The 12,692-nt window shown below is 49.1% G+C and overlaps 1 protein-coding gene across 1 annotated transcript in view; it reads right to left on the bottom strand.

The window, feature by feature from the left end:
- Elk3 (ETS transcription factor ELK3) overlaps positions 1 to 12,692 on the bottom strand; it is a 63,137-nt gene that overhangs the window by 11,603 nt on the left and 38,842 nt on the right. Inside the window, exon 3 of the mRNA XM_020182995.2 lies at positions 4,948 to 5,742. Coding sequence (XP_020038584.1) covers positions 4,948 to 5,742 — 795 coding nt within the window. The remainder of the gene's footprint in view (positions 1 to 4,947; positions 5,743 to 12,692) is intronic.

The following is a 12,692-nucleotide window of genomic DNA, read 5'->3' as shown; positions in this document are numbered from 1 at the left end:
TCAAAACAAACATTTCTAATCTTAAAACTTGCATGGATGCCTATAGAATCCATGACGATACCTTGGGGTTAAAAAAAATTCTCAAATAAAAAGTCACTATGAATCTCTAGAAACCCCTAGAGTTGTCTTAATTCAAATAAAAGCCACAGTTTGAGGAACTTTGAAAGAGGAATAGAATCCCACAAAACTTTGTACAGCACTGACCTTAAGGGGATAAAATGAGGACCTCACATGGGTCTAGGATACCTACAGGAAGTAGTGGGGGAAGAACTGGGAACAAGATGGCAGACCATGAGGAATTAACAGAAAAGGCTAGGAGAGTAGACAGAGTCCATGGTGGAAATAAGGAGGGAACTACCACAGATTGTTTATCAGGGGAACCAACAACCTTCACTTGGTGTGACAGCTTTCATTTCTATAAGGACATCTTCTGCCCTGTAGGAATAGTAAATGTGGACAGGACAGAGCTGCAATTTGAACTTGGGGAACATCTCCAGAGTAAAAAGGAAGCTGAATTGCCCTTGTCAGGGGAGAAGAGAAAGAGGAGGAGGAGGGAGAAAACTTTTTTCCTTCTGATGATAATGGAAAAAGAGACAATACGTGAAATTCTCCCAGAGCTGGGATAGGGTTCCCTGTCTCCTGACTGCTTTTCACCACACACATCCATATTGCTCCAGACTCCCACTCTCTGACTTTGGCTCGAACTTGTTGCCACTCAGTAACAAAGGAAGGAGGCTTTAGCACTTCAGACCTAGCAGGCTGTCTCTCTCTTCTCCATTAGTGCTGTTCCCAGGCTGGCTCACCAAACACCCTAGGGCACGCATACTCAGACTCTGATGGTGAATGCGTGCCCATGCTGGGTGCCCGCACGTATCTGAGTTCAGCATCTTGCACAGCACAAGAGCGATGAGCACAGGTTGTCGCATAAATGAGAGGAAATGCAAAGTGCCAGTCTCTGATTCTGAATTAACTTCACCTTGTTAAGATCCAAGGCAGGAGGGACGGAACAGAAAAGGAAAATGGAAGGAAGAGGGACAGATGATGCCAAAGCACAAAAGACAGGGAGGTTCCAGCTGGCATTTGGGGTTGCCACAGTGCCTGGCTGGGGACCAGCACACCTCCACATCCTGGCTCCTCCCCTCTGTCTCAATTTCGATAGCTTGTACCAGCATAGACAGCAGCCTTGCTTTTCAGCAACACTCAAGTATGACCCCAGTGGCCAAGCTCCGGGGTTATCACACCTTGGAACCTAGGGGGCTTTTGTGTTCAGATTTTTTTAGTTCCTTACTGTCCCACGTTTGAGAGAGGGGTCTTTAGCTGACCATCCTATCCTGTATGTCTGCACTAGCAACCTTTGATTTTTACCAACTCAAACCCAAGGGTAAATGCTGCTGCATTTGTGCAACTCCCAGCAGATGCAACACAGGTATTTCTGATCCAAGTGGTGGCTGTGGGGCTGAGGAGTGGAGAATGATGCTGACAATTTTTTTTATGCACATCATGTTGAAGATCAAATTTTTAATTCTGAATTTGGACCTACATAAGATTTGTGGTTTCAGAAGGTCCCTGGGGAGAACTGTAACCATATGACATGGGTCATGCCCAGACTCTTCAACCCATCTTCCTGCCATGTTTAACTTGAAAGTAAGCCATCTTGGGAATCTCATTTACAGATCATCAAGTTACTCCAGCACGCCTTTCATCTCTTCTAAAGCTAATCCTTAGGAAAGGAGGTTCCCACAGATGATCAAACACTGCACACAGCATACCCTGTAGAGGAAAGGGACATTTCTATGGCTAAAAGCAAGTGCCAAGGGTGTCGGGAAATCTCCTGGCTGCCTGCAGGTGTTGCTCTCAGCCCAAGGTCTAGTGTTGAGTAGGAGGTTCACGCAGTTTCTGAATCCTCCAGGAGGGAGAGTGAAGAGAGGATGGGTGAGCTTCCCAGGCACCTCCTGGAGTTCGCTGTCGGGGAATCCTGAAGGATCAGAGGCTTGTCAGGTCAAGATAAACCCCGTGAATACCTTGTCTGATCACAGGTAAACCTCAGGGTGGAACAGGCTGATAGAACTCAGCTTTGAACACCACACCTCTGAGTCCAGCCCTACCTCTGCCCTTCCACCCAGAGCCACACCGGGTGCAGTCCATACCCTGGGAACAGAAGGGAATTTCAAGGTGAGGTTTGGGTCCTGAGGCTCCACTACCTCCTGAAAGCAGGTGTCTCCTTTATTTCTGTGGAGTTTAGAGAACTGCCTTGTGCCCTCCACCAGAACCAGAAGGCCCTCTCTCTCTCTCCACTCCCTTTCCCTTTGCCTTTCTCCTTCCCTTGGGAAGCCCTGATCCCAATTTTGGACCTCCTGGCACTAACTCAACCAAGGCCTGGCTCACAGCTTGGCAAAGCAGCATTTGTTCACAGCTGCCTGAGGTTCAGGCCCTTGTTACAGCACCTGGCTTGCCCAAGCTTTCTCCTCCCTGTAGTGCCTTCTACCTCCTGGATTCAAACAGCACTGTCTTGTTTGTATCCATCCTCGAGATCCCCCTTTCAAGCCAAAGGTTCCTCCTTTCCTCAGCCCCACCCCTAAGTTCACAGCACCAGGTCCAAGGCCACCGGGTGATTGTGGGCTGATCCTCTGAGACAGGGCTGGCATCAATCCCACTCTTCAGAGGTGACAATGGCTCACAGGGAAGGCAGACACAGAAATCGGAGTCGGCCTGGCGTTAGACACCTCTCAACCTCACAGCTGTAAATGCAAAGGCCAGGGAAGGAGACAATCTTGAGTGTCTCCTTCTCATGACTGCTTCTCCCTACTGCTTCTCGTGACTTCCCTGAGCTACTGAGGGAGCCTCGGCTTCTGAGCCATTTCCTTAGCAGTTCTCACCCTGTCTTCTTTGTCGAGCATCTGTGCCTGTTCCAACCTGCCCCTCAGGCCTGGGCCTGCCCTCCATGGAGGCCTTCTCATGCCAACAGCTCACAAATGTATGCTGGCCTGTCACCCTGGGAAGTCGCGGGAGGAAAGTCAGACAGAGCTGCTTCTGGCTGCTCTGCAGCCCCATGGGTGGCTGTGTGAAGGGCAGCTGACCTTTCTCCAGTGGGATGGCAGGGAGAGCATCGCACTTCAGGGCATGGATTCTTTTTTGTTGGTGGTGGTGGTACTGGGGTGTGAATTCAGGGCTTTACACTTGCAAAACAGGTGCTCTACCACTTTGCTCAGGTTATTTTGGAGATAGGGTCTTCTTTGTGCCCAGGTTAACCTGAACTGTGATCATATTTTACACTCCCTGCCATAGTTGGGATGACAGACGCATGCCACCACACCTAGCTTTTTTCCATTCAGATGGGGGTCTCATGAATTTTTTTTGCCTGGGCTTGAACCACAATCTTCCTGATCTCAGCGTCCTGTGGAGCATGGGATAACAGGTGCATGTCACTGCACCCAGCCAATGGTGGAGATGGAGTCTCGCTACCTTTTTGCCTAGGCCAGCCTTGAACCACAAGCCTCCTGAACTCTGCCTCCCAAGTAGTGAGGATTACAGGTGTGTACCACCATACCCAGCTATCAAGGCATGGATTCTCCATTTTATTTTCCATTCTTAAGTTTTGAATTTCTTTTTTGGTTTTTTTGATGTGTGTATAGTATTGGAGTTTGAACTCAGGACCTTGCACTTGCCAGGCAGGTGCTCTTCCTCTTGAGCCACTCCCCCAGCCCTTATTAGTTTATTTTTCTAATCGAGCCTTGTGATTTATGCTCAGGCTGGCCTGGACCACATATTCCTATTTATGCTTCCTTGTAGCTGGGATTACATGCTTGTGTCACCACACCCAGCTCACCTCTGCGCCTGAGCCACCTCAGCCAGGCAGCGGGATGATGGCAGTGTCTATCTGGGACTGGAAGGACTGACAAGGTAAGAGGTGTGATGTGGGTAGAAGAGCAGCTGACACACGTGGAGAGCTCCAGGTCTGTTGTTGCTAACGACGACCAGAAGAGCTATGATAACTACAGAGGCAGGACACACAGAGATCCTAGCCCCCCAAAGCACATCCCCATCCTGGGACCACAGAGCTCCAGGACAATCATACCTACCAGTTAGCTGGAGTGACATGTGGCAGGGCTGATATCCCAGTTATCCTTACGATAAGCCATTTCACTCAGGACGACTACCCACAGTCCCACGTCTAGGAAGCTAGGTAGGCAGAAACTGAGTCCAGGCCAGTGACCTCAATCAATGCTGCTTAATCTCTGCCACTAAACTGCATCCAGTTTTCCAGGGGAAAATCTGTCTTCTCACTGTGGCTGTCAACTGGACCAGACAGAGTGGCCAGATGACTGATCTAAAGGAAATGGCTCCCTTCTCTGGGGTTAGCAGTGCTCCCCCAGGGTGCGCTCCTCTCCCCAGGGTGTGGGCCTGGCTCCCTCAGGCAGTACTGCTCTCTCAGTGCGGATGCCCCCTCTGCTCTGTGTGGCACAGCTCCACACTGACAACGGCCAAGGCAGCATCTAAGAACATCCCCTTTCCTGCTGACAGAAAAGTAATGCCGCTGCCATAAAACTTTATAAGGCCCAAATGCACTGTGAAATGCAAATTTGCTACCTCAACTTGCCCCAAGAAATCACTGATGCATGTTCCTTCTTGTTTGGTTTTTGTTCCTTCAAACAGGGTCTATATGTAGTCCAGACTGGCCTCAAATTCACTATGTAGCCCAGGTTGGCCTTGAATGTGCTGGGATTACAGGCATGCACCAACACACCTGGCTTGCATGTTCCATGTTATAATCACTTTAGGTCACTAAAACAAGAAACCAACCAAGCTTCCCTTTGTCACCAATGTACCAAGCCTTTCCTTGCGGGTATGCCTCAGTTTGAGGATGGGTCATAGGTTATCTCTTGGAGAACAGAGGGTGTGGCTTTGGTCACTATTTTCTTCTGTCTAAGCCATGAGTCTGGCGCTTACCTGTGCAGTGAAGAAGGCTGGGGTGAGGGATCCCGAGGGGAGGGCTGGGCTGTTGAGGGCGATGGAGCCGAGGTCGGTGCCAGACAGCACCAGCGGGGGTGCAGAGATTTCCAAGCCTTTGGGCTTTTTGCCCTTTGGGGGAAGAGATGGAGGCTTGGTCTTGGAGCCTGACGACAGGTTCAAGGGCTCCAGGGAATCCAAATCATGGCAGGCGGCCTCCAGGGAGAGGCTTCTGTGTTCAGAAGGGAGGGGCGAGTTGGGGGACAGGGAGGGGGACCGAGACGAGGTGGGTGACGCAGACGACATGCTGGCAGCATTTGGCAACATTAAAGAGGAGATCTTGGCTGAGACGGACGAGGCCAGGAAGGCAGATGCCGCCGTGGCCTCCGAAGTGGAGGGCAGGGACACCACGGGCCTGGTGATGTGCTTGTCGCTTTTATTGGTCACAAACCTGATCACAGTCCTGACTTCTTCCAGGGGCGGGCTGTCATCAGCCGGCTCCTCCATCTTCTCCGTCTTGATGGCCTTGAAGGTGTCGGGTGGGTTCTGCAGGGAGTTGATGGTGAAGGACGAGTACAGGCCTGAGTGGATGTAGTCATTGCGGCTCGTGCTTTTGAGGGCGGACAAGCCATGCTTGTGGGCCTCGTGGCCCTCAGGGGACACCTTACAGTCACTGTCCTGCAGCAGAAGGCTCTCCCGGCTGGCCTCCACTGTCTGGGGGTCCACTTTCAGGATCTCCGGAAAAGAAACGAACTTGTACACAAACTTCTGCCCGATCACCTTCTTGATGATGTTCTGCAAACAAAGTCAAAAGCAGACGTTTCAAACGTGTGTGCTTAGACACCGAAGGAGGGGCGCTACGTAAGTGCCAACCTTGAAGCAGAGACACCACGGCATCCCCCACCCTGATGAGCCCAGGTGCCCAGGGAGGAGTGGGGCCGGCCACACGGCTGAAGGACTGGGTTTGCTTGCAGGCCTGCCCATTCTGGGGGGAGGGGTGGTCTCTGGCAAATTGCCAGTTTTGGTTTCCGCACCTGGATTATTCCTAATGATACAGTCACGTTGCCATTTCTATGTGGCGAGGAGTTTTCATGCTTTCCCTCACAGAATCTGAAGAGTGATCCTACAAGATGGGTGTTGTTATTCCCATCTTGAAAGCTAGGAAATAAGGCCAGGCATGGTGCATGCCTGTTACCCCAGCTATGCAGGAGGTGGAGATGGGAGATCACAGTTCCAAACTAGCTTAGGCAAAAAGTTAATAAGATCCCCCCACCCATCTCAAAAAACTGGTGGAGTGACTCAAGAGGTAAGAGTGCCTTCTTAGCAAGCATGAAGCCCTGAGTTCAAATCCCACTACCACCAAAAATCTGTTAAAAAAAAAAAGGAAAGCATGGTAGTGTGTGCCTATAATCCCAGCTATGCAGGAGGTGTAGGTAGGAGAGGCCCATCCTAGGCAAAAAGTGAGATGCTAACTAAAAAATAAACTAAAACAAAAGGCATAGCTCAAGTGGTTGAGCCCGGAGTTCAAACCCCAGTACCACCAAAAAATAAATGAAAATTTAAAATGAAAGTAGGAAAGAAGCTTAGAGCACTTAAGTAACTCACAGCCCAAAGTGGTAAGTGGTAAGTACAGTACCGGCTCACCTACCTCTGGGAATTGTGGGCATGCATCCTTAAGCTGGAAAGCATTACAGAGATACAAGTTATCGTCGCCAAACACCACAACGTTTTCTTAAGTTAGGCAGCCATTTTTGGTCTTGTTCATTTTCTGCCAAGAAAGCTCTTGAGGTGTATTAAAATTGTTGCATTAATTCCCTGCAGAACCCATCAGATTTCCATATTTCTATCAAATGCTTGCAGGGTGCCTAGGCCCATTGACTCACAGGGTCCCAGGTGCTCCAGGGAGAACAAGATGACCTCCCTCCAGCACAAAGAACTAGTACCCTCTTTGGGAAAAGGACTCAGCACGTTCCTCTTAAAACATGAGGATGAGAGGGTAAAAATAAAATCATTCGGGGAAAAAGAGGTTTAGAAGCAGCTCCTACTAGGTGCCTCTGTACCCACCATCTTGTGTGCAAGGTATCATGAGATACCCACACCAACTCCAAATACTAGTGGGTATGGAGATGCCTTTGTGCCACACAAAGATGGAGAAAAAGCATCAGAGGACTTAAGAGATGAAATCTAATCAGATTTGATGCTTCTTTTGTGATCATGGGTCAGTTCTAAATATAAGCATATTGGGTTTTTCCTGCCATCTTGTGACACCACGGCCTGCACTGAGATGGGCAAGGAGGAACTTCTTGGGGAGAGGTAGCAAAGAAGACACACAGGTCCCCACTCAGCACAGGAAATCCCACATGCTGGGTCCCAGCGCCAGCACACAGACAGCTGGGCCATGCCGAGGGACCCGTTAGATAAGATTCAGTGGCCGCATCCTGGGGCCCTGGCCCTTGCGCCTTGCCCGCTGAATCCACTGGTCCAGCTGACCTCATTCCCACACTCACATTGGCAAACAGTCAGAGAAATTCGGGAGACTGAAAAGTTCCACCTGGCCTGCTTGGTGGCGTGTCTCTGCCTAGTGCAATACCAGGCCTGGACAGACTGCACCAGGGAAAAATCAGCTTCCAGCCAGAAAAGATTAGTGTCCCCGGGCCTGCCTGACCCAGAGTCAGTCCTGTTCTAAAGAAAGTGTGCTGGCCTGGAGTGTGAAAGTCACCTCCTGGAAATCCTCGGGTGTTTTTCTCATAGTATCTTCCTCCCTGGAAAGAAACGCTTATAAAAACCATTGCCAGTTTCAACATTCATCTAATGAAGTGAATTTTTTGAGCCTACATAATTACACAGAAGAAAGGAAAAGAGAAATTATTTTGTTTGGGAGGTCTTACAAATAAACTGGTTTAAAAAAAATTAAAACTTGAGGGCCAGGTATGGTGGCTAGTGCCTGTATTCCCAGTTATTTGGGAGACAGAGATTGGGAGGATCTCAGTTTGAGGCCAGCCTAGACAAAAAGTTAGTGAGACCCTGTATCGATCAGTATGCTAAGACTGGTGGCATTCTTTTATATGTGGAAGGTGTACACAGGAGGATCACATCCAGGACAGCCTGGGCAAAAAACACGAGCCCCTATCTGAAAAATAACTAACCAAAAAAGGTGGGTGGAGTGGCTCCAGTGGTACAGCACCTGCCCAGCAAATGCAAGGCCCTAAGTTCAAACCCCAGTACAACTAAAAAAAAAAAAAAATCATACCTTTAATCTTCTTGCAGGCTCAGAACAGAAGAGGGATTATATTTATGAGCAAACCAACAAAAGGGCTGTGGTAAAAACGATTAAAAACAGAGTCTCTCCTCTTCAAAAAAACATGGTTGGAAATAGAAATGCAGTCACAGAAGAGAGCCGGGGCCTCAGCAGGCTAAAAAGAACAGGAGGAATAACCCACAGGTCTACCAAGTGATAAGTGGAAAAACAAGTATGTATCTTTACATCTTAAAATGGAATATTATTCAGCCATAAAAAGGAATGAAGTACTGAAACAGGCAGTAACAAGATGGACCCATAATTCAACATGCTAAGTGAAATAAGTTAGGTATTACATAAACTGTACAGGCTACATGTTGTATGATTTTATCTATATAAAATGTTCAAAGTAGAAAAATCCAAATGATTGCGTTACCCAGGACTGAGTGGGATGAAGGGGTTGGGGGTGGTGAAGGCTTAAAAAGTCTGCATTTCTTTGGGGGTGATGAAAATATTCCACAAATGATTGTGTTGGTGAACACGCAACTCTGAATATAGTCAAAGCCACTGAGCCACACATGACTTAAGTCAGCTGTACCATGTGTGAATTATATCTCAATAAAGCTGTATTTTAAAAAGAAGGCAAAGAAACTGAGGTGTTTTACATGCTCCAGCGGAAGACAGTGGGCACTTTCTACAGCTAGATGGTGACTGTCATCCCATGCCACCCCCCACGCTATAGATAAGACTCACAAAGGACCACCTCAGCCAATGCTTCTGCGGGCAGGCAGAGGGCAGGGAACCAGAACAGGTCTTTAGGACAAGTTCACGGGTGATGGGGGTGCAGATGAGTCAATGAACCAGCTGAAAGAGGAAGTGTCGCCTCCACAAAGAGCCAGGGCAGACCTTGTTCTCCTGACACCAACCCCAAAGATGGATTCTATCTGGCTGCCTGGCAAGGTGCAAACTCTGTAAGGACCAACAGCTGAGAAGGAAAGTGGGCAGGAAGAGTGGCACGGGGCAGGGTACAAGGTCAGAGGGCCACAGCTCTGGGAGTGCCTGCTGTCACAAGAATGCCAGCAGCTGGAGAACTAGAAGAAAGGTGGGCTGGGGGTATGTGTGTGTGTGTGTGTGACCCTGGCAGCAGAAATGACAGCTCTATTTACTTAACTTCCAGGGTAGACCCCAGGAATGGAGGCGGGATCATGTGCGTTTGAAGACTTCTCTACAACCTCTAAAGGGAAGTTTCCTTCCAAGACAGAGAAAACTCACACTACACTGAGACCCTGACAACCATCAACTCGTGCAATCCTCAGAGGGACTGGAGCTATTGTCATCCCCACTGCAGAGAAGAGAAGACTGGGGCTCAGGGAATAAAATCATGTCTGGGGAAGATGGACAACACCCAGCTCTTGGCTGCTGTGGAGGAGGACACAAGTCAGCCCAGGATGGCAGAGCCCTTGGGTAGGGCCCTTGTTATGGAAAGTGATGACGATATTTAGAAAAAAGTCTGGTTTTCACCCCTTCAGTCCCAGACTCACAGTACTTGTTGCTTTTCGTTGTCTGGTAACCTGACAAATGCTGAGTGTCCAGTCGAGCCTAGGGGCTCTCATCATGACTTGAGAGGGACAGTTGCACACCAGTGTCTGGGGTCTCCCATGAAATGTGTGCTCAACCAGGACCCTCTTCTCCCAGTACCCTGCGTGAGCCACAGGGAGCCAGGACAGGACCAACTTCCGAGAACCGGGAAGCATCTTGCTACAGCAGACACAGTGGTGCTTCCAGGCAAGGCAGCCACTGCCACCAGGTTGTCATTTTGACAATACAGGAGGCTGGAGTGCAGACATTCCGTCAGAGGCAGGACTCTGAGCAGCCTGGGAAAGGAGCCCTTCCTAACTCACTTCCCATGAGAGGACTCCTCCAGTATTTGTGGGTGGGAAGCAGATCTGCTTCCATCTCCCTCACTGCTTCTGCTGCCCTGACAGGTTACAGGCTCACCTGCAAGAACAGGTGTGGCCATGGATGTGGGCCTGCGTGCACACAGTCTGCTCTGCCTTTTCCCTTTGAAGGGGAAAAAGGAGCCTGCCTAAATAATCCTAAATACAGTGGTCCTACACCTCAGTGCCCATTGGGGGTTGGTTCCAGGAGTTCTGTGAAAGCTTAAGTCCCTTATATGAGATGGCACGGGACTGGCAAACAACCTACACATATCCTTCTGTATGGCTTAAACCATGTCTAGATTAGTTAGGATCCCTACCACAGTGCAATGCAATGTACACAGTGGTTATACTAAATAATGGCAAGAAAAAAAAAGACTATACATGCTCAGTACAGACGTAATTTCATTTTCAAATCTTTTCCATCCTGGGTCTGTTGAATCCTCCATCTGGAGGACCAATGGTAGTAGATAGGGGAGAAATATTCCTACTAAGTTTTGTGATTTAAAAAAAAAATTATAAATAGTACTAGGTAATAATGAGATGCTTGTAGAATTGAATTACCTTCTTAATTATAACATTGGGACAAAATTAAAATAAGTCCACTAAATGTTGGTTGAATGAATAGATAACTACAGGGAGAACTGATCCAAGTATGAACTAGAAGAAAGGTGGGCTGGGCGTGTGTGCGTGACAGACGCAATTCCATGACTACTTACTGGGCATTTTTAAACTAAAATCTCCCAGACAGACACCGGGGGCATAGTCAAACCCCTACAGCCTTACACCTCCCTTGACAGCTTAAGAAACTCTAATTTCAGGCTGGGGCATGGGTCAAGTGTTAGAGCACCCGCCTCCCCAGCACAAGGCCCTGAATTTAGATTCTAGTACCATCAAGAAGAAACGAAGAACAACAACAAACAAACAAAAAACCCCTCTAATTCCATCTACCCATTGACTTGGCAAATACTTGCTGTATGTGTCTGTCTGTCCACTCTGGTCTGTCGCTGAATTTGACCTAAAGTCATGGCTTTCATGTAGTCAGACTTGCCACCCAGTCTCCCATCCACTCTCCTCGAGGAGCCACACCTGTAAAGGATTCCCCATCGCTCTGCCCGGCTTCCTTGATGCCCCACAAGCCGAGGACCCCTAGAATCACAGACCGTCCCCCCTCTGACTTGCGACTTCCCCATCCTGTCCTTAAAACTGAGAGAGGGCAGCAGGTTGGTAAGCAAGTAGGAGAGCCGTGCAGAAGACTCCACCGCCAGCCGGGGCCTTTTCTCACCCCGCACCAGCCCTGCTTGGGGGACAGCTCAGGGGACCTTGCCAATGAATACTCACTTAGCGCTATCACAGAGCTGCTGGGATTAGGTTCAAATGGCATCCCTGTCTTATAGCAGCCACGCCTCAGTTTCCTCATCCATGAGATGGAGACTAACCTCCACCTGAAGCTTGAATCTGAACGTCTGGTAAGTCCACACATACACACATACACACCAGCTATCAGTTTTATCACCATTACTTTTGCATTTCTATTTAAGCAAAACCAAAACATAAACATCTGCCTCTGTCAGCCCCGACAACAACTGAATAGTCAATATCAGTCTATATTAGCCTTGTAGAGGCCACGTGTAGTCTACTTGCTCTGTCCACAGCTCAGGGTACCATGACTTGGGGCGCTGCAGGCAGAATTACATCTGACTTACACATCTCAACAAACAGGGAAACATGAGATTTTATTTAGTTGGGTTCAGATAAGAAACAGAGGCGAGGCGCATAGTGGATGATGCATGCAGAACAGCCAGCTTTTGACATCCACCGGGAAGAAAACCGCATGCAATCCCATTAATTCCAGGGTGGGAGGAGTAGAGGGCTGAGTCTGCAGGGAGTGACCACTGCACCTGAGTGTTCCTGTAGACGGGATCACAGCCTACAGCAGAGCCACTGCACAGCAGGTCCTACAAGGTGGTGTAGACGCTAAGCAGACACCCAGTGGATCCAGTGCCTCTCAGAGCAGGAAACGTGCTGCCCGGACAGGGAGGAGCCAACAGTGTCTGTCACCTGAGCCTGAGGCCTGTGGTGGGGCCCCTAGGCAACACCAGCGGGAGCTGCTAGCCCAGAGCACATCACTGAGGCCCCTGGCACGGGGAACCAGGAATTGGGTGCTAGCAGACACACTGGACAATGGGTTTCCTTGAAGCACATTCATGATCACAGTAGAGCCTCTGTGTGAAAGGAGCCCAGGGGGAGGAAGGACACGAAAAAGCACCAAGCATACATGGAGGCTTGACACAAGCTGAGTACACGGAGCCACCTTGCAAGGTGCACACTGCTGTGCCATCTTAAAGACGATGAAGTCAAGAGTTACCAGGTGTGGTGGTTCACCCCTGTAATCCCAGCTACTGTGACAGGCAGAGAAAGGAAGATTGCAAATTCAAACCAGCCAGGTCAAAGGTAGTGAGATTCTAGCTCAAAGACAAGCAAACAAAAAAAAGGATTGGGGTTGTGGCTCAAGTGGCAGAGTGCTTGCCTAGCAACTACAAGGCCCTGGGTTCAAACCTAAGTACTTA

Source organism: Castor canadensis, chromosome 8 (assembly GCF_047511655.1).
Source record: "Castor canadensis chromosome 8, mCasCan1.hap1v2, whole genome shotgun sequence".
Classification (NCBI taxonomy): Eukaryota; Metazoa; Chordata; class Mammalia; order Rodentia; family Castoridae; genus Castor; species Castor canadensis.
The sequence above is the reverse complement of the archived record's forward strand: the minus strand, read 5'-3'. Positions and strand labels throughout refer to the sequence as shown.